The sequence below is a fragment of the Anguilla anguilla genome, chromosome 13 (genome assembly GCF_013347855.1).
Source record: "Anguilla anguilla isolate fAngAng1 chromosome 13, fAngAng1.pri, whole genome shotgun sequence".
Classification (NCBI taxonomy): domain Eukaryota; kingdom Metazoa; phylum Chordata; class Actinopteri; order Anguilliformes; family Anguillidae; genus Anguilla; species Anguilla anguilla.
This window is the reverse complement of record NC_049213.1, coordinates 37,023,807-37,051,282: the sequence shown is the minus strand read 5'-3', so window position 1 is coordinate 37,051,282 and position 27,476 is coordinate 37,023,807. Positions and strand designations below refer to the sequence as shown.

Sequence of the window (27,476 nt, the reverse complement as noted above, 5' to 3'; positions counted from 1 at the left end):
TTGAGACGTCAGGTCCCACCCCGTTCAGCCAGGCCTCTGAGGAGAGATTTGGGTCACTGCTCTCCTGCCCGCCCTGTTCTGCTGGCTTGTCCTGCCTTATGATGCTGCGCTTCAGATTAAACAACAGAGCGCCGGTTCTTCTGGATTTCCCAAAGGGGACTATTTGTGCGTCACTATGGTTTGACCAGATACTTCAGCTCCGCATGAGTGTTTATTTGTACATTTTTTAATGGTTCAGAACCAAATAAAATGTGAGTTAAGAGCACAAATACATGCATAGACTCGACCCCTCACATAACACTTAAAAATTCAGTTCAGATAACGCGCTATACACCCTGCTGCAACAGATTTCGGAAAGTATTCTTGTTTGCAGTAATAAAGATGTTTCCTAACGTTTTATTTAAGTATAATTAACATAAATAGAATCCCCAAAAGAGCACTTAGTAGCTCGTATTTAACGGAATCAAAACAGAAGCGACATAAACTTCAGTCGACATGTCAAATCCTCAACCCTTTCTTGTGACTCATTCCACTGTGGGCTCCCTCTAGTGGCCATTATACCAACTAGCAGCATATGCCATTTGAAGGTGGGCAGACCAGAATTATGAGCCATAGATGTCGCTAACTCCTGGGGATGACCATAAAAATGACCGCAGATGTGATAATTAATAGCTGTATATAACTGTATGTATGTTTTTTATGTAACCATCTTTAATAACTGTTCTTCTGTGTGCCGTTCAGCTGGGGGTGGTGGAGGCGTCCCCACGATGGGGGAAACACCCCCCCACAGTCCTGGTCGCCTTGCTGCTGACGGGGCTGCTGCTAGCCGCCCTGCTCATCGGGGGCTACTGCCTGAGGAACCACCGCAGTCAACAGGCCAAGAGCACGAAACTAGTAAGTGCCCCGTTTGTGGCTGTTGGGGGTGGTGCCAGGGCTGGAGCTGGGGGTTTTTTTTTTATTTAAAAGATTATTCTCTGGACTTTTTCAAGCAGCAGATTAACGCTCGATATCCTTGGCGAAACGACGTGAAACGTCAAACGGATTTGTAGTGCAGGCCTGGGCCTAATTTATGTTCCGTTGAGAACATTCTAATATCATGTCTGTGATGTCACAGTCACACCTTCTAGGGATAAGGGAGTTCTTTAAGGTGACACAAGCATCTGGGTAACTTCCAGCCCCGTGTCTCAGCCCCAGCTGGCGTCATGACATCATGAGAAAGCTCTTAAATTCCAGGCCACACCCAGGCTGCAGGGTCCGGGACGTCCCAGGCCCTGCCAGGATGGCTCCCATGCGATCCCTCGCTGCCTCGCAAAAACAAAAAAACACAGACCCTGCAGCTGGGGTCCCCGGCTCCTCCTCTGTCAGAGCGCTGCGATTCATTATCCTCCTTGCGATAACATCGGCGCTCCGCCCTGTTTTCACACATGCTCTTTCTTTAAAAAACAAAATAAATATATATACGTGTTTGGCACCCAACGGGGGGCTGAACGTGTCCAAATCCGCACCCCGAATCGGAATGTCGAACTATCTGCAACCGCAGCGCCCGCCGCCAGTCAGCGAGACTGTCGAAGAAATTGAAATGCGCGGTTCTCTTCCAAAACGCCAAGCTGTCGCCAGCCTCCGTATTGTCGCACAACAGAGTTCACAGTGTGGAGTCAGAGGAGGACCTTTCATATGTGGCTTCAATATGCAGCCCACAGTGGCCCAGCGGGTGTCAATCTTTGCATTTAAAAAAATAAAAAATAAAAAGGTCTTTCTGTATTTTGAACTAAATGTCCCTAACTGAGGTTGGTCCTGAATCACATTTGCATCTGTTAAGAGAGGATTATGCCTTTCATAAACTGGAGGCTTCACAACATTACTTCTACCCTCTCATGTGTACCGTGTGTGTGCATGCATGCACGTGTGTGCGTGCGTGTGCGTGTGTGTGTATGTGCATGCGCGTGTGTGCGTGCGTACGTGTGTGTGTCCGTGTGTCTGTGTGTGTGTGTGTGTGTGTAAACCCAGGCTGAGGAGCCTTTTCCGGTGGATCAGGAGAACCAGGGAAACACTCTGGTGTCTGTGGCCCCCCTCCACCCACAGGAACCCCAGGACAAGCCCAGCGCCAACGGCGAGTCCCCCGAGGGGGTGAAGACTGAGGCCCCCCCGACCAACGGCCACTCAGCCGCCAAGTCCCCCGTGGCGGACACCGAGCTGTGAGAGCCGGCGTCCGCTCGACGGACATCTCCCCTACCGCCATGCCCTGAGAGACCCCGTCGCTAGGGGTGACCGTCCCAAACCCGTGCCCCCCCCCCCCTCCACCCCCCCCACCGCCCCCTCCCCACACTGCCCAAACGCCCTGGCCCTGTCCCCCACTGCCATTTTGTCACAGGGTGCCTTATGCACTGAACCAGAGGATTACGCCCCCCCCCCCTCACCCCAATGATATGGCGATGATGATGATGATGATGATGATGACGATGACAATGGTGATGATGATGATGATGATAATGACAATGATGATGTTGCCGATGATGTTGACGACGATGATGATGATGATGATGATGATGATGATAATGATGATGTTGCCGATGATGTTGACGATGATGATGATGATGAAGGTAATGACAACGATAGTGGTAATGCCTTTAATGTGATGGGACTGTGCATGCTGACGCTCTGGGGAGTGGTGTTTATGGTGAGCGAAACATTGAAAGTACGGAGTTAAGCGCTGCTAGGACTCCGGCCCCATCTATAAATCCCAGCTGTCCTGAACTGCAGAGAGAAAAAAAGGAAATAAAAACCACAAGCTGCCGGTCCAAGTTACCCTTCCGCCCTGTTTATATCATCAGAGGAGAAAATGAAAGCAGTTTCTGCTGGAGAAGCCAGGCCGCGTTTTACACGTCCCACATTTCATTTAGTTTCAAAATGTTTCCTAAGTCATTGGCCAACATCTGCAGGGACCAACTTTTAGCAACTTTGGTCAGTAGTTGCATTGAATTTTACAACCAGCTGTTGACAAACAGTCTGTTTACAAGTTTTTCTGTGGGTAATTAAGCCATTTGTCTATCTGTCATTTGTTTATGTGACATAATTTGGCATTGATCTTGTAAAATTTTTAATGTTGACTTTGGGATGAGGGGAGGTCAAATCTGAGGAATGGTCAGGGAGGGGGAAACCCCATCTCTTAACCCTTTAAAGAGTAAGTTTTTTGGAATGCTTTTTTTTCTAATTTCAAAGTTAGTGTTCTAGAACTTCTGGTAACTTCAGTTACCAGTAGTGATTGTTACAGCAGCATTAGGATGTTCAGTTAAGAACATTCTAATCACATATCTGTGATCTTACACTTTAACGGGTTAATGATGCGTAATCTACACCAGCCAATCGTGCTTCAGGCACCCTAGTAAGAAAGTGTAGGAAAGGTGCAATTTTCCACTTTGTTACTGTAAGCAAGCTTTACCAAAACGAACCAATGGCCTGAGAGGGGCGAAGACTTGACTGCACAGGACAGGGTTGTCAAACCCTATTCTTTGAGGGCCAAAGGGTCTGCTTTGTTTTCATCATGACTCGGTGCTTGATTGGTCAATTAAAGCAGTTGATGAAACAATTAACACACCTCACCTGCTTTCTTGGGTCTAAATTGGTTGCTGATCTTAAGGTGAGAACAGTCCCCGTGACCCTCCAGGATCAGTGTGTTTGAACCCCTGGACTAGGCACGTCAGTCAACTAAAAGCAGCAACGCAATTGGCTACTGCTGAAATTGGGTGTCACAGAACTGGCTAATACAGCCACTGACAAGAAATACGTATAATCATGTGACACCACGATCTCACCAGTTGCCAACCACAATCTTGCTTTTTAGTTCAGAGTGTTTGATAATTCCTGTTATATGTAATCACTTGCAGTGTATGTATAGTCCCTTATGATATCAGTATTTTACTGTACAGTTTGCCTTTATAATGTGGTTTGCTCAATTTAGCTTTATGCTCTAGTACTGTCTTGCTACTTTCCGGGACTGAGCTAGCCCGCTGAGCTAGCCGTGCTTATTTCACACAACATGGCCACAGCCTAAGCCACTCTTGTTGACTTTGGGTCAGAGAGCAAGGGCATTATGAACAGTCATCATTGTGTTCTCTTGCAGAACTCAGACCACAGATCTGAGATATTGGGTCAGGGCGAGACAGGAAGTGGTCTGGTTTTGGAGTCTTAAGGGCCTGTTGTTTTGCTAAAACCTTCCAGCACATGAAAAAACCAATAACATAATCAGCGATTGGTCATGGTATCTTTTTTTGCACCAATCATCGGTTGTGTTGTTAGTTTTGTGTGTGCTGACAGGTTTCGACACATGCTGAAGGTCTTAGTAACTCCGACTCTAGGTGTATATAAGCTCTGTGGATCCACACTGTTTCTCCAACCTCTTTTGGAAAATTACATGAAAGTCAGTAGCATCACACATCAAAAAAAAAAAGTCAGAAGGGGTACTTATGTTACTTAAGCCATGATTAATTTTAACAACTGTTCTTTCAGCTTCATAATACAGTGATTGGTACATCACTTAAGTAACAGGCTACTGCAGCACAACAGAGTACACACCGTTCAAGTCAAATTTACGCGTTGTCTTGGGTCTTCTATGGTAGATATGGAAGACAACAGAAAAAAGCAGTGTCTACTCTTTGAGCTGTGTGAAGGGCTAATCTTCATGTACGGGCACAATGAGCTATCTTCTAGTCACCACTGCTAGCAAGCTAACTGTAAAAGAGCGACTTTTGTTTTGTCACAGATGTTAAAAAAAGAAAAGAAATCAATAAAATGTACCATGTTCTGAGGAACAATAGCTGTGTGATGTGATATACTAATTCTCAAAGACCCATATGTAAAGTTATAAGCTTATCCCTTGAACGGTCTTTCCATCAACACAAAATGATTCAAGAATTAATTCTGGGAATTATCTGAAAACCAAAGACCAACCAAAGTTAGCTTTGTTCCTCTCGCTCAGTATTGCGCTGGCAATACTTGGCTTTCAGATGGGCTGATCGTGGTCTGACAAAAAAAAAAAACGTAATTTTGAATTCAAGTGCAACTAACATTTAATTTAAACAGGCACCTTTCTTAAAGTAAATGTACAGTTTTTTTTTCCAGAAACCGAGGGCACGTGCCCTCTCTGTGTGGATGGGAAAGACTCCACTGATGAAAGGCTCAGTCAAAAATGGCGCTCTCTCCTTGTTAGTGGTTATGGCTGAGATTCCTTATATGTCCTTAAATTTGATTCATCTTTAAATTCACATGTTGTGGCTTTTCACAACACGCTAGGTTTGGCAAGTTGGGCATCGGCCAAATTGAATTTGCTAATCTCCGCGTGATCTGAGTCACTGGAATTTAATTTCAGGTAACAGCTAAGGACAATGTCGATTGAACCCAGGCCTATAATGGATTTGTTTGTTTCCGCCATAAGCAACGTAAAAGGCAGTTATGATAAGCTATAAATGTCTTTCCCAGCATGCTCAGTCTACTCCATCGAAGGCAACGTATCCCATTTGATTTTGCAGTAGGGCTTTGATTGGACGCACAGGAGCACGAGACAACACAGTCTCGCCTGAGAGAAGATTTGCTTTGTAATGGAACACGAAGTCTTACAGAGAGATTCGGAGATCATTTAATGGAAACCGTCTTACTCAGTTTGAAACATATCCTTACGCTGAAACCTCATTTAGATGAAAGTCCGATGTAAACTCACGTTCTGCAGAGCTGTTCCTTTTCATGTTAAAGGTCATCTATGCACAAAATATCAGAAATTTGTATCATTGTCAGCTTGGCTTGGTTTGACTGAATAATGGTTTGTCGTACTTTTGACAGTTAAAGACATAATGTGTAACCTATATGATGCTTTTGAATTTGATTTCTTTTTTTAGTTGTATTCTGCAGCTATTTAATTGTATTACACGTTTCCCAACTCTTGAAAATGACATACATGGATATTTCATGGTTAGGATCTGAAATTAAGTGTATGTATTGAGAACTATTAAAACTTCATTATTTTTAAAAAATTAATAATTCACTATAAAACATTTCACTGGAAAAAGGGTCTAGTATAATGAACCCACAACTGCAGGATTACATATCCAATTAGATACATTAGTGGAAATGTTTAAGACTTTTTTTTTTCCTTTGGATTTGAGTACTATTGACTTTTTATGTTTTCATGTTCTATTTTTTCCCCCAACATTTCAGAACATTTTATTCTTGCAGTCAATCAAAATCATAGACTTCTTTGTTGTAATTGTTGCTGTTGTCATTGTTGTCGTTCTTGTTTGTCTGGGGTAAAATAAATGTGTTTTGGCTTGGGGATAAAAGAAATGTTCAGGATGGGGTGAAACAGATGTGTTTTGTATGAATGCTGGTGTTGCATGTGTAAATAGAATTGCTTCTTCTCATTTAAAAAGTAAAGTGTTAGTAGGTCTATGCCCCATAAACTGTGAGTTAACACCATCTCTATATTCCTCTCATTCTGTCATTCTATCAGTGAAGGAGTTACTTGTGTTGAGGAACAAGTCGTTAAAAATCCTGTATCGACACATTACTCCCTCACTTCATCTACACTGCTGGATATTTACAAAGGAAGTTACATTTAATGATACAGCAGCAATGCCCATGCAGGATTCAAGCTTGCAACCCTCTCCTCATAACAGCTGTCAGCTAGCCATTACAAGAACACAAACACATACACAGACATGCATACTCGCACACGCAAACACACGTGAACACACACACACAGACACAGACACACACACACACACATACAAAAGTGCAGACACACACATGCTCACAGGCATGCACACACACACTCACACACGCATACACGCACATGAAAAAACACGTGAACACATGCACACAGACATACACACACGCACGCGGACACACACACACACACACACACACATTATGGTTGCTGTGCAAATGCCCTAGTTCCTAGACAAACACTCCGCTCTTTCATGTGAAGGAGGGGGGGGGGGGGATTACATCATCTCTCAAAGGTCTGTCTTCCTCTGGCAGACAGTGGTAGAGTAAACACCCTGCAGATGGCCTATCTTCACATTCACTCTGTTCACAATTAAGCACATCCCTGATTGGCTGGCGGGGTGCAGAGGGTCCAGCACGGTGTCGGGTTTAAAGGGAGATCAGAAAGCAGGCGAACCGACGAATCGCCAACACGCGGGTGTGTTTGCAGATTCACCAAGAGCCTGCTTTCAATTTATAATGTCACGAAGGACGAAGACATCTGTGTCCTTCTGCGTTAACGAGCTGTTCGTTTCCTTAACGTTATATTTGCTGAGTTAACTTTGACTCTCACTCACTCACACACGATCTGTCGCCGGCCCTCTCTCATGTGGAGCCATTTCGTGACACCCTGCTCACGTTACCCCCAGGAATGTGCGTGCAAGGCCCACTGCGATGCGTACGGCTCTCACACGCGGTGCGACATCTCACTTACAGCAAAAGCCGCAGCGCGCAAGCTAGTCGAGTATAAACTGCGGCAAATAACTGCAAAAAAAACAATGCTCTGCTAAAAGAAAACCGATTTCCCAGGAAGACTACAAAAAGACAAGGGCGAGCCTACAACTTAAAAAAAATAAATAAATAAATAAAAAATCTTTACAGTATAAAAGGAATGTACAACAACAAGCTGTGTGGGAAAAAAAAAAAAATCAGGAAAAACACAAGCGCACAGCACTGTTGCATATGGGCTGTGCTGTTGTATTGAGGGAGGTTAGTGTCCCAGAGGAAGATGAAATATTCACTTGAACGCCTCGCTGTTGGCTGTGCAAACCTCATCGTGTTCGGGCGACCTTAAGCGAAACCATACGATGGAGGGCTGGAGGTTAACTGGGGAGGGGTGTAGCATTTTTTTTTGGGGGGGGGGGGGCAGGGGAGGGGCCTGCTGCGACCATGCAGTGCACTGTGAGGCCCACGAGTGGTGAAATAATGGCGCGCATTCACGACTGATGTGCAAGATGTGCTATACATTAGAGCGGAGCTGCCCAACCCTGTTCCTGGAGATCTACCACCGTCCTGTAGGTTTTCACTCAAACCCTAACAAAGCGCACCTCATTCAACAGCTAGAGATCTACCGTCCTGTAGGTTTTCACTCCAACCCTAACAGAGCACACCTCATTCAACAGCTAGAAATCTATCGTCCTGTAGGTTTTCACTACAACCCAAACAAAGCACACCTCATTCAACAGCTAGAAATCTATCGTCCTGTAGGTTTTCACTACAACCCAAACAAAGCACACCTCATTCAACAGCTAGAGATCTACCGACCTGTGGGTTTTCACTACAGCCCTAACAAAGCTCACCTCATTCAACAGCTAGAGATCTACTGTCCTGTAGGTTTTCACTCCAGCCCTAACAAAACACACCTCATTCAACAGCTAGAAATCTACCGTCCTGTAGGTTGATTGGAGGAATCAGGTGTGTCAAATTAGGGTTAGAGTGAAAACATGAAGGACGGTAGATCTCCAGGAACAGGGATGAGTTGCCCTGCATTAGAGAGTGGGACTGTAGTGGGGTGTGGGGTGTGTGTGTGTGATTGTTTTTGTTGGGGGAGGGGCGGGGTTTCCTGCATTCACTGCTCGGCGTTGAGGTGAGGGATTGGCAGAGGAGTTGAGTGACAGCCTCCAGGCCCAAGGAAGCGTCGGGATCATCGAACACCCTTCCATCTCGGCATACCTCAAATAAAAGGGTGCCTTCCTACGTCACCGGAGCAAGGACATCTGGCGTGTCGTCTTTCCTCCCCTCTCCCGCGATCCTCAAATATGTCCTCGCGGCAGTACGGAGGGTGGCGTACAAAGAGCCCCATCCAGCAAGAAAGGTCAAAGAAAACCATGAGGTCCGGTTACACCAGCGCTAAAATCACAAGCCCCTCCCCCCCCTCCTGATTGGACGAGCAGCTTAATACTGTCCCCGCAGGACAGTATTATCCAATCATCATCACTCTGTTGGATGGTTCCAAACATGTGTTTGACAAGCATTGAACACAGCACAAAACAATACATGCCAATTCATAATAAAAACAAAACACTTTGTGAGCATCTGTTAAAAAAGCTATGAAAGACTAAAGTAAAAAAAGTGCAGTGTTACTGTAGCGGGATGTGGGGTTCTGAGTCCCGGTGACAGAGACTGACAGAGAAAGTTTTATTTTATTTGCTTCACACGCAATCAACACATCTGTTATAGGATGGAGAACATCTTTCGTTGCACAACTGCCTTCGCTACAGCTACATTGCACGACCGAAGTAAGCCTCCGTGAGCTTCGTTGCGTGTGCACGCTCTCTCTTCTGCACCAATGGCGGCTTCTTACGGCGAAGAGGCCCGGTCAGAGGATTGCATAATTCAGCTCTCCTTGAGCATCATATTTGGGGGCAAGGAAATATCTTTACCAACTTCCTGTTTCCTGTTTCTCTCGGGTCCTCCAGGAAGAGGTCTTGCGTAACTCACGTCAGCCTTTCCTCAGGAAGGATCGAGCTCCTGGCAGCAGGAGACGTAGCGGGAGACATCTCACCTGCCAGCTTTTGGTACCTGGCAGGTAGCCAGGGTGGCACGGTGGTGCAATGGGCAGCACCTCGGTTCCCAGCTGGGGCCTTTCTCTGTGGAGTTTGCCCCGGGCACTCCAGTTTCCTCCCACAGACCAAAGACATGCAGGTTAGGTTGACTGTTGAATGACCTAAATTGCCCCTAGGTATGAGTGTGTGAGTGAATGGTGTGAGTGAGTGAGTGAGTGAGTGAGTGAGTGAGTGAGTGAGTGAGTGAGTGAGTGAGTGAGTGAGTGAGTGAGTGAGTGAGTGAGTGAGTGAGTGAGTGAGTGAGTGAGTGAGTGAGTGAGTGTGTATCCTTTGATGGACTGGCGCACTGTTCAGGGTAGACTGGTGACCTGTCCGGGGGTGTATTCCTGCCTCTCACCCAATGCACGCTGGGATAGGTTCCAGCACCCCCCGCGACCCTGAGCAGGATACGGGGGTTAGATAATGGATGGATGTGTAAGGCCAGCGCTGAACCTGCTGACTCTTGGGATCAGGCCTGGGTATCCTACTAGCGCACTTGTGGCTTTTCCACATGCAGTATGAAGCTTTCCCAGAGGGTGCCAAAATCTCTCTTTGTTATATAATGTTACATAATGCCGTGTGTCTGGGTTGGCTATTGGCATGACACTTACTGTACCTGCTAGCAGCTGTTATGTAAGACAAGGAGCAGTCCACAACGGGAGATTTTCCTTTGTCCTGGGAGCACGACGCACATTTTCTTTCTGTTTTATGTCATGACTACTGCAGCTGAGGATGAGGATGGATCAGTGGGCCAGTTTCAGAATCTACAGCAGGGCTGCCCAACCCTGTTCCTGGAGATCTATTGTCCTGTTGGCTTTCACTCCAACCCGAATCACGCGTCTGGAATCACGCGATGTCAATGTGGGCTCATTCCAAATGCTTATTTTTACCTGCTTCCTTTCCTTGTTCCTAGCTCCACCCATCGGAAAGAAAAAGGAAAGAACGGAGAAACAGAGGAAACGTGTATTAGGTGAACTGAACATCCTTGCTCTTCCAAGCGTCAGTTTAAAGCCACGTCTATTACAGACACGGCAAATGGGGAGAGGTGGATCAACAGGCAATCATTTATGAGTCACAAGTTCCGAAAAAATATTTCCGCAAAGAATGTACTCATGTGCCCTTGCTCAAACATCCTTCGGGAGCCTCCTAGCTCCTAGCTCCTTCGAGGAGCATTTAACAGATTGGAATGTCCATGAAGATGGCGAGCCTTGATCGACTTCCGGGTCAGTCAAGAACCTAGGACACAAGGACGAATAAAATAAGCATGCGGAATGAGCCCCAGACGTCAGTTTCACATATTTTTTGACCCATTTGGCCTTCCGTACCAGGAAAGGACGCAAGGAAAGAAAGCAGGAAGTTAAAAATATAAACGATTGGAACGCACCCCTGGAGGTGCTGGTTGAGCTGCTAATTAGTAGAATCAGGGGCGCCAAATTAGGGCTGAAATGAAGACCTACAGGACGGTAGACCTCCAGGAACGGGGCTGGGCGGCCCTGATCTACTGCAGCTGAAGCACAGCACGCCAATAAGAGCTATGTGTGCTATCTTTCAGTATTTTTAGTTTTATTTGTTTATTTAACAGGGGCCAAGCACAACACAACCGTTGGGCCAGAGTTCGCTATATAGCTAATTTACATCTGCGGTCCCTGGGCAGGAAGATATTAAAAATAATACGGTGCAATACAAACAATACAATACAAACAATTAAAAACGAAACAATTATTAAAGTACTGGAAAACTAACTGATCTCACCCGCTTAATGAGTTAGGCATTAAGTAACTGCAAGTCTCCGCACTTTTAGTTTTAGTTTCAGTCGTCAAATTCCGAGACAGACTTTAGTCAAAATTTAGCACAGTGACCTGATAATCTGTTTGATGTTCTCATAGGTTATAATCTTCTGCAGAGCTGTGACAATTGTGTTTGGGAGTACTCTAAAGTGGGGACTGCTTCAATAAAATATCCAGCTTCATAAACCTGTGTTAAAGAATATAATCTTGATAATAGCATCTGCTTAAATGCCCAGATGTAAATGAAATGCCATACAGAAACACGATGGGTGTCCTCATTAATATTCCTTACTAATATATGGGATATCCTGCCTTGATTTTCATAATGGGAGAAATCCAGTGAAGATCTAGGACTGTAAAATGTATTGAAAGGTTTCTAGGTGCTGAGGACATTCCTTGACATGCATTAAATTGAGTGTCTAATGGTTGACTGGAAGGATTGTGAGAAGTAACTCCATTATATTTATACATGTATGCAGTGCAGTAGTATTCGGACATTGACACAATTTTTTGTTGTTTTGGCTCTGTGCTCCAGAAAATTGGATTAGACATGAAACAGTGACTGAAAATTTCAGGGAATTTACATCCATATCAGGTGATCCGTGTAGAAATTGCAACCCTTTTTTATACACAGTCCCCCCATAAATAATTTGACAAATCAAACAAAATCCTAAATAAAGTGGCCATATTCACTAGTTGGTTGCAAATCACTTATACATAAGAGTAGGGAGAAGGGAACAGTGAACTGTGGCTGGAACATAATCCGAATGTAACTGTGACATCATAGTAGAATCACCTGACTCATCTGTCCGTGACAGAATCAGTCACAGCCAATAAAGTTTTATCAGCGGGGAGTGAGCCAGTGGGGATTAATAAAGGTGTGAAATGTGCACTGGCTGTGGGGGCCTAAACCAGCTCACACCATGCGGTCCAGCGCAGCCGGACTCAGACGGGCAGGGTAAGTATATCCAGGGCTGAGGGGCGGGTCTGTCTGAGCCCAAAGAGCTCCGCCCCCCCCACCCCCCCAGCCGGCGTCATCCATAAAAAACACAGTTCACTCAGCAGCAGGTGTGAGAGCTACCCCCCCCCCCCACCCCCCGACCCCACCTCTGACAGTATGACCAATCACATGCACACAGACACACACGCACATGTACGCACGCTCACACAAACAGTCATACACACATACACACACACACATACACATGCACACACACACACACACACACATTGACACTCATGCACATAAGAACACATGCATACTCACACACAAATACACACACACATGCAGCCACTCAAACACAAGCACACACACACACACAGACATGCACACATACTAGAAATGCGTACGCACACACAACACACACACACACACACACTCATAGATGTACAGGCCACACATTCCCTTCTGCTCACAAACCCCAAATATTGGTATTTAATATCCTCTTCAACAGTGTTTTCAAATGTTAAACATGAAGAACACATCAGATTTATAAACTCGTAAATTCCCACTGAAAAAAAAACCGAGGGCCCTTCCTCAGCTTAATACCGCCCTCTAGTGCAGGATATGGGTTACTGCTTCATCAAACAGGAAATAGAAACTAACGTTTCATTTGGGACATTTTATTTTTCTCTAAATGTATATGACTAAAGAAAGGCGTGGCTTCCATAAAGGTGCGATGTTGTGCTCCCATTTCTTTTATTTATTTTATTATTATCCCATTTATTCCCCCCGAAGTGTTGTGCATGAGTTAGTTAGTGTCTTTTTCCATTCTTCTGCTGATTGGGAACGATACTCACCTGCGCTGATTAGGTAAGATCCACGCCTGCGATTATTGAGAAACCTCCATCACCTGGCCTTCTGAAGCCTATAAATTCACCCCTCCACCGTTTGTGTTAGCTGGTTTTTCCATGAGTCTGCTGCTGATGACCAGCCATTTTATTTTATTATTTATTTTGGAATTTTTTTTTTAATTTTTTTTTTTTAATGGTCTCTTTAGTAGATTTTCCTCTACGTTTTGTCCGTAGGCTGGTTGGGGATATTTCGGGTCCGCCTTCCCATTGTGGGGAGGCCTGAATTTCCTCCTCGTTCAGTTTCTTTTCTTCTGACTGGCTGTTAGTCATCTACTGTGACTAATCGTTTTGGGTTATTTTTGTTCATAAAAAAAACCCATAGCTGCATTTTGATATTTTTTCTTTGGCTGACCTTGTGTTTGTGGTATTTATTATATTGCAGTTATTCCTGCCTCTTGTGTAATATAACCTGGAGGTTTTTGGGCCATGACCAAATGTATCCTGAGGCTTTTTTTCTAAATGGTGGGGAAGCCAAAAGCAAGAACAAAATTTGAATTCTGAAAGCGCAAATGAATCCTTATCAACCATACAAGTTGTGACAGAAGTAAACTTTCCATGAGTAATATTTTATTCAAACCATTACCGTGTAATATGGCTGATAGCTGATAGCTGAATAGGGATACTTTTTTTTTTTTTTTAAACTTGCCCATATAAATTATCCATTACAAACTTTTCTTATATCTTGGGATGTTGATCATACAGCTGATCAAACAGAGTCTTTATGACCAGCAGGATTTGGTTTGTAGGGAATGATGAAGGCAATCTGTGGCCCACACCTACTCTTCCTTAGCAGTTTTGGGGGGGGTGTTAAACTGACATTTGTGCATTACCGCCACCTACTGGGCTGGAGTGTGACCCAAAGATAGTTGTGACTACAGTATAGATTTCTGTGTACACCAACATTGGTTCCCTCAGATTATCTCTCACTAAAACAGTTCATATAGCAAGAAGTTTTGGCTAACATTAGTGTGTTTATCAAGAAATGTAGCTAAAGTGTCAGATGGTGTAAATGTTGGGGCTAATTGAGTAATTAAGGCCAGATGTTCCATGAACGGATTGCCCACATGCAATTGATAAATTGAAGTAGGCGATTACAAAGTTATTGGGGCCTCATTCACGAAACATACATACGATCGCATTTGAAAACTGTGTAAGAATGTTTTATTTTTATTTTTTTTATCTGTACCACTTTTTTTCTTATCTGTACTTGTTCGTGGTTGTTTCCTTATGCTAAGCACATGAACAGGATTGTGCATAAAATTTACAAACAGTCAACATTCATCATCTCATACACCTGGGATACGCACAAAAACAAAGATCTGTGTGCACATGTCTTGAATCCCATATTGGATTTTCGTGGGAACATTTTTAGGAACAAATTAGGAACAGAAAAGTACTAATAATTTAAGAGGTTTTGTGAATGAGGCCCAATGTATCTTGTGCATCAAAAAACCAGCAGACTCGGTGGTCCTCCAGGATTTGAGTTTGAAATCCCTGGTCTAAAGCAAAGCAATACACTTAAAAGTTACTCCAAAGCAGCTTGTACATCAGTTAGTTTCTTGCGTCTAATTGCTAATTGGTAGCTGGTTGCTAACTATGAGGTAGAAACAAACGCCAGCTTGCCCTGCAGCTCTCCCAAAACGAGGCTTGGCAATTCCAGCTGAAACACTAACTCCACCCTGAGTATAAATCAGCCATTTGCAATCAATCGCTTAAATCAGCAGCGCACAACTCTGGTCCTGAGGGGGACCGGTCTACTACTAGTTTTTGTTCCGACCAATTACCTTAGCTTCGCTTTTCTGACAGCTCTATAAACTACGCTGGTTCACTCCCGCACTCGAGCACAGTAAAATCTTTAGGATATGTACATGCAGCCTGCGGCTGTAGCTGGTGCGTATATACAAATGTCAGATGAAGATATTATTGTGCGAATTAATAATTAAGAGCAGAAGTTGGCGCAAAATCCCGAAACCAATCAGCCGGAGAGAAAGTGGGCGCTCGTTTACGGATGCCTGGTACCCTCCCAGCCATGTGACGAGAGGAGACCGGGAAGGATGTGACATCATCGCTGGTCACCGCTGCATTAGAGTGGGCAGGTTGTGCATCAGGGGTGCAAACCTCAGGCTTCACCATGACAGGATACAATCTGGATACGTGGGGCAATGATTTGATATTTTGTAATATCACAGATTTAGCTAAAATACGATCTAAACGATCCAGCTAACACAATCTTGTTACAGTGTACACAAACAACCAACTTGGATGACCCCCCAAGCCTTTTGGACAGATGAGACAAAGGTGCCATTTTTTGGATGACACAGGTCCCTTTATGTCTGGCATATAGCAAATACAGCATTTCACAAATAAGAACACTGTGCCAACAGTCAAACATGGTTAGGTAGTATGATGGTGTGGGGATGATTTGCTGCCTCAGGACCTGGACGACTTGCCATTATTGAAGGATAATTTTCTGCTCTGTACCAGAAAATTCTTGAGGAGAATGTACAGTCAGCTGTCTATGAGCTGAAGCTGAAGCTGGGTTATGCAGCAAGACAATGTTCCAAAACGCAAAAGCAAGTCCACATCTGAATGGCTTAAAAAATTACAGTTTGAGAGGCCTAGTCAAAATCCTGACTTGACTCAATAGAGATGCTGTGGCAGGACCAGAAACAAGCAGTTCATGCCCAAACATCCACCAGTTTGTCTGAATTAAAACTGTCCTGCAAAGAAAAGTGGGCTAAAATTCCTCCACAATGATGTAAAAGATTGATATCTAATTATAGGAAGTGGTGTTTGGTTGCAGTTATTGCTGCCAATGGTGGTGCAACTAGTTAAGTTAAAGGGGCAATTACTTTTTCACATGGGTGATATGGGTGTTTGATAACTTTTTTCATTAAATAAATAAAATATGAATTTTTAAACAAGACCAGGTCAAAACCTAGTATATGGCTGGACCGGCCGACCAATGGTGTGGCTTCATAACTCGGCCAACCAATGGTGTAACTTCATCACTCAGTCACAGACATTTGCGTTTGTAGGGCTGGCCCCGCTGTTGCGGTCCAGCCAAAAATGTGTTTTGAGTTTACTCAGGCTCCCTTTGTCTGAACATTTTGTCTAAAGATCTGAAACCTTTCGGTGTGACAAAATATGCAACAATAGAGGAAATCAGCAAGGGTGCAAATACTTTTTCACGGCCCTGTACGTCGATCGGAAACATTTATACCCCTAGTATGCAGCCTCCAGCCAGAAAGGCCCAGTTCAAATTGAATTAAAACTCCTCCCATCCGCTACATCACCCACCAATCAGGAGCCCCTAATAGAGCTCACCTAATCTTTTTTTTCCCCATGCAGTCCAGATCCAGGGTAAATCAACCGGTACCACACAGGTGTGGCTCAGTCGTTGATTAAACTAATGATATCTCAGCATGAATGGGATCATGCATTAAAAATGCTGGACATGCCTCCCAGACGTATCAGCCAATCAGTGGCATAAACCTGGGTGCTCGTGAAAAGTAAAAATGAAGGTTGTCCATGGCCTTCAATTAACATTTTACCCCCCCCCCCCCCCAAAACAAATTTTTTTACATGCTATTTTTTCTTTTTTTTTATGAAGCCAATTTCATTGATTATTGGTCACTGAACTCCACCACAGTCATGATATCTGAGCATTTATTTGTTAAACTTACTTGTATGTTGAATGTGGTGGCATCTTCGCACTTAAAACATATATCCCATGCACACCAAAACCTCATTTCATTCACATTGTGATTTAATATGAAATCAGTCTCAATAGACCCCAGGTAATGCAACCATTAGTACAAGGCAACTTATCTAACAATGTGCAAAGGTCAGGCATTCACCTTAAACAACATTATTTAGGTTATAGCCACATCGTATTCCTGTGTTGTCTGCTGTGAAGTTATGGATATACAGTATGCGTACACAACCACTAGCAAAAAGCTATTTCAGACGGATTTGTCTTTTTGCTTGTTAGACATTTGCCATTTTGTTTGTCTTTGTGACGTGCTGTTTTGCATTTGATTCTGAATGTCCCGTTTTGCTTTATATGTGGTCGTACTGAGAGCGACCCGCAGAGTTTATATTTTTACACACAATCTATTTCTGCAGCTGGATATTTCCCTAATTAGAGTACCTTGCTCCAGGGTACGACTGCAACAACGCAGCAAATCAACGATGGTGCATAACCATGACTCAGACTCATACAGCATAGTGTATGTGGCTTGTATACATTTTTTCAACCATATACACTTCAACATTGCATTAACTATGACTGCATGAGCTCTGCCTTCTGCATATTTCTGACATAAAATCCTGTGCATACATATTATCACTATCTATGCAGTTTATTTATTTATTTATTTAGACTATTTTTTGTATGTCACTATTTTCTAAATCCGCAGGAATTTGTATGTGCAAAGTGTATCTAAAGACTCGACTTCAAAATCTGCTTTACTAAAGGCTGAAACAGTTTGTCCCTGTTGCATAGCTCTTTGGCTAACAAGTGATGTTTTTCTTTATTCCTGCCAACGCAATGCTGTAAGCGGAAGTAATGTTCCAGAAAGTGCAGCAGTTTACGGTAAAATGGTTCCCAGCACCACGTGATCTTATCCAATGTTTGTAAACATGCGTCGCCGCATGTGATTCTGACGCCAGAGACAGAACTCGCCGCGGGTTGACCAATCAGAAATCGGGGGAGTGTCAGGGGAGGGGCTCGCAGGTTGCTCTGTGGAAAGATCGATGGGAATATTGTAGGAAGGCAGAGGGTGAGCGCTTCAAGATTGTAAATAATGGGAAGCGGTTGGAGGAAACGAAACAACATAGTCCAGCTGAGCAAACCAGCCTTTTGACGGAAGCTGTGGCCCGACGCAGGAAGATGTGGAACAGCATACTCGTATTACTACAGTCCAAGTAAGGGTTTTACATTATTTATTATAACTAATTCCAAATTTCCGATTAGTTATTTATAAGACTGGCAAAGAAAATTAAGAATACATGGCATTTACTTCAGGAACATATTTGCAAATATTAAGAAAAAAAAAACTTATGTTACATTGATACAAGCTTTCACAACTTTTGATTATAATAGCATTCGTATAGCCTTAAATACCATTCATAAATATATATTTGATATGTGATATTATGCGTTTGTCACGATGTCGTTAACTTGTTGTTGGTCTTATATTGAATAGCTTTTGAGACCAATACGCATGCTAAGCGTGAAAATATACTACTGCGTCAGAGCGAGGGCTATTGCGACAAGCGCAGTGAGGAACGGATGGAGTCAGAACGAATTCTACCTGCGTAGGATGCTGGTAACTGCGCAAAAATCACGCCTTCCGGCGAAAAAAAGGATAACCCGACAAAACATGGGCATTACTGATGAACAAACCGAAAGGACGAAAGAAGCGGTGAGTGGAGTAGAGTGGAAGCGAATGAAATGGTAGGCTGCGCGAGGGAGAGTTTGAGCGGAGATAATCCTAGTGCGGGAGAGAGGATGTTACGCAGTTTATATTGGGAGCGCGCCTTCACATGGCCTTTCAGTAAAGTTATACATTAACACACGGTGATTGGTTACAGGGGGGGAAAAAACAAGTTGTTTAGTAAATTAGGCACACTAAATGAATAGTAAATGTTTACGTTGGCGCATACAGTTATATGGCTATTTTTAAGTACTATGATGTTGCTGTATCGCTATTATCATAGAATGCTTTCCACGCATTTACAGTCGAACCCTAAAACTCAAATGTTTATTTATAAAACGACATATAATTTTTTCCCCTACAACACCACAATAATGTAAGCTTCAACAAGCAAATATCATCCGTTGTTGAATTTTATGTATGTCACTTTAAATAACATTTTGTGTCATTTAATCTAGCGATTATAATGGGGGCTTTACGGATGGAAAGCACCAGAAGAATACAATTGTGAAGACAAGGTTAATCTAATGCGCACTTTTTAGAGACGTAAACAAACCTGAAACATGCAGTTCACTCTCTGAACGCTTGATGTCGCTATTGCGCTCCTGGTCATCCGATACTTTTGTAACCTCACACATCTGCACTGTTTGTGAAGGTATTAACCTGCTACCGGGAGAATGCGTTTTCATCATTTTAGTCGAAACCGATGTATAGCGAAATATAACGCAGCAATTAAAACATGATTTCAACATGCAATGCTGAATGCAGTCCGTATCCAACTATCATAGTTTAAAAAGTTATACCTGGACGTACAAAATCAGCCAGCATGAAACCACTCTCTCATCTAACCTATCTAGAAAGGAGGAAATAGTCACACCCATCGCACCCACACCGAACATATCTGTAAAACAGGTTTCCTGAAATCAGCCGCACTAGGCTGGTTGGTTGTTTGGACATTGCCGCCGCCTCCGCAGTAATTGAGCTTTTTCGGGAGAATGAAATCAATCCTACCCAGTGACCTTTTTAACAATGGCAGCTCGACACACCTGTTATGACGTTAGTCTTCAGGGTGGGCTGGGCGGGGGGGGGGGGGGGGGGGGGGGGGGGCGGGGGCAGGGGGCGGTTGCATTTGGGAAAACAGAAACGACAGGCGTCGCATCTGCTCCCGATGGACTGCGAATGCATGCGCGTACACAGACGCATACGCAGACGCACCGTGCCTTCCGATCAGCAGCCTGAGCGCTGGGGGGATCTGTTGTGACAATAATAATCCCAAAAGTAAGAAAAATCAGCCGTGAAAATGACTAACGACAAACACAGGAGGGGAAGATGTGCGTGTCCACATACATACGTGCACGTGGACAAACGTACATACTTTGTCTTGTGAGTTCAAGGCAAAATACACGCTCTTGAGAGGCTTGAAAGAGTAAGATAATTGCTCAGCAGTGCGTGCTCTCCCTTCTATAATCGGCTCACACAGCGATATAAACACTGTTGCTGAACATCAGTATGACGGCAAGCAGTAGTCAGGGACAGGCAGCGGTCGGACTGTAAGTGTGCGAGTGTGTGCTTTGAACACCGCAGAAGCTGCTTAACCCTTTGAAGAGCACGTTTTTCTGGAATGTTCTTTTGAAAATTGATTGTCAGTCAGTGTTCTAGAACTCCTTGGCACTGATTGTTTACGAAAGCAATAGAATGTTCATAGCGTTAGAAACATTCTCATCACGTGTTCTTGTGAGGCTGCTCGTGTACAGAAAAGCAATGCCTCCATACTTTTTATTCCCCCAACGTGGGGCTAAATATGTCCAGTTCCCACCCCAATTTGGAATAGCCAATGAACTAGCGAGCCGCGTTCGTGCGCAGTCTCTACTGCCGATTCGGGAGAGAGAAGACGTCCGGCGTCTCTGCTCTGAAACACGCGGGTGTCGCCAGCTGCTTCTCTTCACACTGCGGCCCACGGCCGCACTCGTATAGAGCTGAGTCAGAGGAAGACCTTTCGTACGCGGCTTTTTGGCACGCAGCCTGCGGGGGGTGCCCGATCTCCCGGCAGTGGTCCCTGGAGAGTGATGGGGACCCCTAACCGCGGGAGCCTGGGCGTTCCCTGGGCGATGCATTTCGGGAACTGCATGTCGCCCCTTTGCGGCTGATGGCCACAGTGGGCACCGGCAAGGTCCGGATTAAATCCCCGGAGACAGATAGCGCTTTCCCTAGTGGCTACGGGGCTCTGAAGAGGGAGCTGCCCGAATCAGCAGCACCCCTGTACCGCGCTGAAGAATACCGACTGTGCTTCTTGAACACGGAGGTGTGCGCGGCTGTGGCTGGCTCGTGTATATGAGCGCGCTGGAGAAAATGGCGGCCGTTTGTATGTACTGTAAAAAGGATGTGCCCGACTCGCCCACCCCCCCCCCGATGAGGAGATTTAAGATTTAGGATGCGAAATACAGCGGAGAGCTGACACTGCTAAAATTAACGCCCTCTGTCTGGTAGGTGACAAAATAAAAAAGAGCCAGGAGGAAAAAAAACGAAGAGTGTCGCATACACCACTTGTCACAAAATACATGTATACATGCACAACCCGGCTGAAACTTCCAGCTAATTCCAGCGGGGGCTCTAAGCTGCTTTAAGATGTGTTTTTTCGACACTTCTAGCTGGTCATAGCTGGTCTGTGGCTGGACAAAGCTGGTAAAAGCTGGTTAAGCTGGTAGTGAAACTGCTGGACTAACTGACCATATAGGCAACCGTATAGACAGTGCTCAGATTCCAAGTGCAAAAAAGGCCTCTAACCGTGGACTTCGACTCCCATCAGCCTCGCTGATACTGCTGGAGTTTGGGTACGAGAATACGTAGCGACTGGGTCCTGTTCCTGCCGGTATCACCCGCCACGGTCCTGTCGATATTCTTCTTGTACTGCCTTGCGCTGCAGGAACGCCTGCTTAGATCTGTTTGGATTCCTTACGTTGCCTCGTGGGCCAAGTGAGACGGAGCAAGGGGAGAAAGCCGATTCTTTCATCGATAATTTCTCCAACTGCCGCTCCTGTGGGAGCAACACGTTCTTCAGATCGCTATTCCGGTGGGGGTAGTCCCAGCTTTCAGCTCGTAGTGAAACAGCCTGAGATAAACAGGACTGAACAGAGAACAGTAGCCTGACTCTGCTAGCCTGTACAGAGAGAGCGGCCTGACTCTGCTAGCCTGTACAGAGAGAGTGGCCTGATTCTGCTAGCCTGTACAGAGAGAGCGGTCTGACTCTGCTAGCCTGTACAGAGAGAGCGGTCTGATCCTGCTAGCCTACACAGAGAGAGTAGCATCACTCTGCTAGCCTGTACAGAGAGAGCGGCCTGACTCTGCTAGCCTGTACAGAGAGAGTAGCATCACTCTGCTAGCCTGTACAGAGAGAGCGGTCTGGCTCTGCTAGCCTGTACAGAGAGAGCGGTCTGGCTCTGCTAGCCTGTACAGAGAGAGTAGCATCACTCTGCTAGCCTGTACAGAGAGAGCGGCCTGCTTCTGCTAGCCTGTACAGAGAGAGCGGCCTGACTCTGCTAGCCTGTACAGAGAGAGCGGCCTGCTCCTGCTAGCCTGTACAGAGAGAGTAGCATCACTCTGCTAGCCTGTACAGAGAGAGCGGTCTGGCTCTGCTAGCCTGTACAGAGAGAACGGCATCACACTGCTAGCTCATGCTCATCACATCACATGATCCAATGCTATCTTTTAATAATGACGGCTTCTGATTATTTCCTGGGGCTTGGGTGACGTATGCAGCCAAAAAACATCAGTTTGGAGAAGCTAAAAAATTTCGCTGGAAAAGTTCAGCAAACTACCTCAATACCACAGTATGACGGACAGCAAGGTTCCCGACCCGGGACTTGAACCTGCAACCCTTCCATTTCTACCCAAGCTTCTTCAGCTCGTCGACACTACCAGGCTCCCTCTGCTTAAATTAGGACCTGTAATCTGTAAGAGGCTTATGCGTCATCCTGCCTCTGTCGCCTGGCCCCTCCCCCTCGTTCCGACGTTCTGCCCCACCCCTGCGTGAGGAGTCTGTCTCCCCAGTTCCTCCGGTCCTCGAGCTGTCCCCCCCTTCCCTTCTGTGTCTCCGGTACGCCCTGGCTTTCCTGTGCTTGTCCAGAACGTGCACGGGCCACGGACGACGCTGCAGCAGCAGCAGCGAGACAGGATGGGAAGGATCTCCTGAAATGAAACGGCTCACGCGAAAACGACATTTACTTAAATCCCAGAGGTTTTTAAATCCTTCCACATTTACTTTGACTTTGTTCTTGCTGCTCCGCTTATGGTCTGCCTAATATTCTGAGAGGTCTCTTGTTTTTTATTGATCAGTAAAACATATTCAGAATAAAAATACTGCTTCGGCAACTCGGGTCATTGGACCAGTGTCACATTTGGAACGTCAGATCCGCGAGGCTTCATTAAATCTGCTCTCTCAGGCCCGCAAGCAGCGCGCTGGCTAACATTCAGTCGGCCTGTTCCCCAGAAATGAGCTATGTATAAAATAGCTATGTATAGCCTCCTCAGGGAACTAATTTATGTCTTACAAGCGGAAAGCAATCTTGAAATGCATCAAAGAATATTTTTTTCCCCTTCTTTTCCTTCTTAGATATCATACATTAAGTGTACTACTCTCCCAAAAAAAAGGAATTTGTACATTTTTTGACAAATTTGAAGAGGGGAAAAAAAGCGGGGACATTCCCAAGCAGGGACTTAAAATCTCTGTTTGACACTTGAATCAGAGAAGAATCCGAGCCCTTTGTGTGCAGTTCAAAAACCGTGCGCCACGTGGTCATGACTAAAACTGGTTTATCTGACTTGGTCTTGCAAGGTACCAAATGTCACTCAAGTGGAAAATGTGGTGTGTGGTTGGTCGGACATTTGTGGTTATACCAGATTTTTTGTATGAGAAGCGGTTGCCCCGAAGCCAAGTCAACACCGCTTGTTTTGAGCCTCCACAGTTGTCAGGACGTTATGTTGGATCGAGGCGAGAATAGTTCAATTTACCGTGTGGCTTGTGTAAATGTCCCTGACAAGTACTTGACAAAATTTTGCGCGGTCATTTTCAGGATAATTCTAAATCTGGACTTGAGACTAAATCTTGTAAAGGCAAAGGAACACTGACACCTCTTGTGCGCCTGCGTTAAAAATCTGATGCCGCTCCGCTCAGTTGTCCTGCCGGAGGTGCAGCTCTGTTTCAGCTGAATTCTCAATTGGCAAGAAAGGACTGAAGGGTAGAGTTACCAGTGATCGCGAGTCAGCGACTGTGAAAAGGGGGAAAAACAAACACGGTCTCCTGGAGGATTCTTCTGCTTCTCACACAGGAGTTCGCCGGAACATTTACCGTGAAAAAAACCCAGCTGTCAAAATCTTTTTCTGGTCTTGAACCTCAGCATTCTTTGTGTGTGTGTGTGTGTGTGTGTGTGCTTTGGATGCAAGCAACAAAAAACAAGCAGAAAGTTTAGGATGCCATGAAGTTCTGTGTTTCAGTGGCTCTACGGTCAGGGTGTCCACCTCCATCCACCACCGCATCACATGAAGATTCACGGCCACGTCAAATCATAGGGGGCCGAAAAATAGAGCTCACTGCCTCCTGTTCTGCGTCTCTCTGCGTCATTTTATTGTCTCTTTGAGAAGAGCCGGTTTTTTTTTTTTTTTGGAATGTTTCTTTCCCCGCAAAAAAAAGTTCTTAGAACTTAGAACTCGATTGCTTTCGCTCACCAGCAGTGATTGTTGCATCGGCATTAGAATGTTCAGTTGGGAATATTCTAATAGCGTATTTGTGATCTTATGCCTACCTTATGAAGGGTTAAAACCCCATCGTGCTCTAATCAGCGTTGTGAGGCCCCTCGGCCACCACTAGGTTGATGGCGCAGGGGCAGCGCCCCCTAGGGGTGGGCACCAGAGGGACTGTGCGAAGGAGACTGGGCACCAGGGCAGCGCTTGCCACTCCCTTCTCCTTCGCCCAGGTTTTGTTTTGTTTTGTTTTGTTTTGGTTTCTAAAGTGGACGGTGTGCCTTTAAAACCAGTGGGTAGTCAGGTGACTGAGGCTCAGTCCGCGCAGCTCGCTGTGAGAAACTGAATGCGACTGAGCGAGAGAGGGACAGAAGGCAGGCAGAGAAAGAGAGGAAGAGAGGAAAAGAGGAAGAGAAGACGGGTGAAAGAGAGAGAGAGAGAGAGGGAGAGAAAGCAGGCGGAGAGAGAGCGAGAGAGAGAGAGAGAGGGAGAGAAGGCAGGGGAGAGAGAGAGAGAGAGGGAGAGGGAGAGAAGACAGGGGGAGAGAGAGTGAGAGAGAGAGGGAGAGGGGGAGAAGACAGGGAAGAGAGAGAGAGAGAAAGAGAGAGAGAGAGAGGGACAGGGGCTGGGTGGACAACAGCAACAGAAAGAGGAGCTGAGACGCGGGTTTTGGTAGCGAGACTCCAGCTGGATGCCTGGCTGCGGTATTCGCTGACCGGCAGAGTTGTTGTTGGAGAGGGAGCTGCAGTTGCGTGAGGCTGCAATACCAGCAGCACAGCCGGAGAATTAAATGCTGCGTCACACCGTGGGAGAGCTTGCGAGCGCGTACGCGCATGTGTGGGTATCTGTGTGTGTGTGTGCGTGTGTGTGTGCGTGTGTGTGTGTGTGTGTGTGCGCGAGTGTGTCTGTTTATAAAGGGGGGGTGTGTCCGTCTTTCTTTGAGAATTTTTTACTTTTTTTTGATGTCTTTATCGAGCAGGGCGCTGCTCCCGAGATGGAAAATATGAAGTGAAGAGGGCGAGGTGGGTGGGGAGGAAAGATTTCGGATTAGCAGCTACGTCATTTTTTTTTTTTTCCCCCCACATTGTTCGCAAAGCGGCAGCTCTCTCATCAGGAGTCCAGCGCGCGGCGGCATTCTTACCTGAACCGAAGGCGCAGCTTCAAAATCGGCCTCCCGCCCCCCCCCCCCCTTCCCGATCTTTTCTTCCGTCTCATTAGGTCCGTTTCCTCGGTCCTCTCTCCGGGTTCGAGCCGCTGTTTTGCCCCGTGCGGGAAAAAGAAAACGTTGGCGGAGCGCTAACATGGACAGCGAAGACGCGACGCGCCTCGTTCTCCAGTCCGAGGCGTTGTGCGAGGCCGGGTCGACGGAGAAAAGGCTCTTACAAAACCGCGACAAACGAACGTCAGGGAGATATTAGCTGAGAGAAACGTAGGACATAACTGGATAGTGGAGCATTCTATTTATGAGACAGAGGTAATGAAAGGAGAAATTATATTTTGGGCAGAGAATAATACCTAGACGTAGACGTGTGTACATAACAGACGGATAGGAAACGAAGCACGTAACTAATCTGCGCACATATAAACAAAGTATACAAGCACGTAATCTTTGTTTTCTCTTTGTTTGAGTCCATCCTCTCCCTTTCGGATGCATTATGGCCCTTCCGTGGTAAGTGATAACAGTGCTTTTTCCTTTTAACGCAGGAGCTTGTGTCGTCGCTGGCCGTCTGCTATCGGGGCAACTTTTAAAGAGCCAGACGAGGCGGCCGGCAGGTCACTGCTGCAGTGAGGTGCTGATCGTGGACTTTGGTGGAATCGGAGCGACTTCCTGCACCTGTCTGTCCCGGGGCGGGGGGAGGGGGCTGAGGGTGGGAAGGGGGGAAGGGAGGGGGGTGTGGGGGGTTTTGGGACAGGGGGGAGGACCCACTCTGCTTGACCGATAACACCTTGCCTTTCTCTCTTTGTCTCTTAGGGATTTTTTTCTACGTAATGGAAACAGAACTGAAATAGCACGAGTGACGCAGTGTTTTTTTGTTTTTTTTGTTTGTTTTCTTCCTTCTTCGAGTGAAAGATGGCAGTGAGACTGACTCTGACCCTCTCCCTCTTTCTCTCTTTGACTGTACAGGGGATCTTTAAAGGGTCTTCCCCTAGAGGTGTCACAAGGGGCCTAAATGTCAGGGCGCTAGATCGGGGGGGAAGGCTGGCTGTTTACCTCGCTCGCTTGGTGACACTCCTGGCGGAATGCCAACTCCCATGCAGCTGACTTTGAAGCAGCCGCATTGCCCAATAGAATGTCAGAGCTCCTCCCCCATTAGACTAGGGGGGAGGTGGTGAGGGCCCAAGAGACTGGCACTTTTACCTCCAGAACGATGGCGCCTGATTGGCCCGAGAGGTGTTGTTGTCGTGTTTGATTGGCTGGAGCGGACAGTTTCACTGCGTGTCAATGCAGAGACGATTCTCATTCAGGACAGCCTGTGACTTGCTGTGCCGTAGTGATTTTGGTTGTTTGAAGACTCGATTATTCAGCTCTTCTTTTGAAACTGGAGGCAGTTATAGACAGCGTAACAGTGTAGTAGTATGAAAGCAGCTGTGAAAATGAAAGGTAAAACTTTACCTGAAGTGAGTTTCGTAGTTTTCATAAATGCTACATAACACACCGCTGCCTTTGTCACAATCATACATATCTTATAACCAGCTTATAGTAACTGTGATACTATGTCACTCGCATCATATTGCTTATCACTGAACGCTTCATACTCTTATGCCAGTTATTATAAGCTGGGCATAATGTTAATGTGTACTTATTAGAAAGACTGTAGCCATATCTAGCGCTTATAAAGGCATTAGGAAATGTGTTCATCTTCAGCCACTGGTACTACTGGTACTTGTAATTAAAGTTGAAGCTCCTATACTATATTAAAATAAAGTTTCTGCTTCATTATGACACCTACATGTAACAGTATGTCTTGCAGCATTGTTTCTTATAATAATGCTTAGCTTTGACTGTTGTTTTTCAAGCCACAATGGGCAAGAGACACTAACTAAATGCATACCAAATAAATGCTAAATGAACAAGTTTA

At 45.5% G+C, this 27,476-nt stretch overlaps 1 protein-coding gene and 1 long non-coding RNA gene across 5 annotated transcripts in view; both read left to right on the top strand.

Annotated features, from left to right (window-relative positions):
* The window catches only part of LOC118211357 (hematopoietic progenitor cell antigen CD34-like), a 31,013-nt gene extending 28,727 nt beyond the window's left edge, over nt 1-2,286 (top strand). Inside the window, exons 7-8 of one of the 2 annotated variants that reach the window (XM_035388514.1) lie at nt 742-894; nt 2,008-2,286. In XM_035388514.1, the coding sequence (XP_035244405.1) occupies nt 742-894; nt 2,008-2,199 (345 nt within the window). In that variant the 3' untranslated portion in view covers nt 2,200-2,286. The remainder of the gene's footprint in view (nt 1-741; nt 895-2,007) is intronic. The other variant, XM_035388515.1, reaches the window with a different exon arrangement.
* A 15,607-nt stretch (nt 2,287-17,893) lies between these two features.
* On the top strand, nt 17,894-27,476 carry LOC118211503. 3 transcript variants are annotated; one of them, XR_004762019.1, is made up of 4 exons: nt 17,894-18,148; nt 18,430-18,648; nt 26,101-26,264; nt 26,369-27,476. It is a non-coding gene; the product is annotated as an uncharacterized LOC118211503 (long non-coding RNA). The 3 variants fall into 3 exon arrangements; XR_004762020.1 differs by having other exon boundaries at nt 17,895-18,148; nt 26,101-26,232; XR_004762021.1 differs by lacking the exon at nt 18,430-18,648.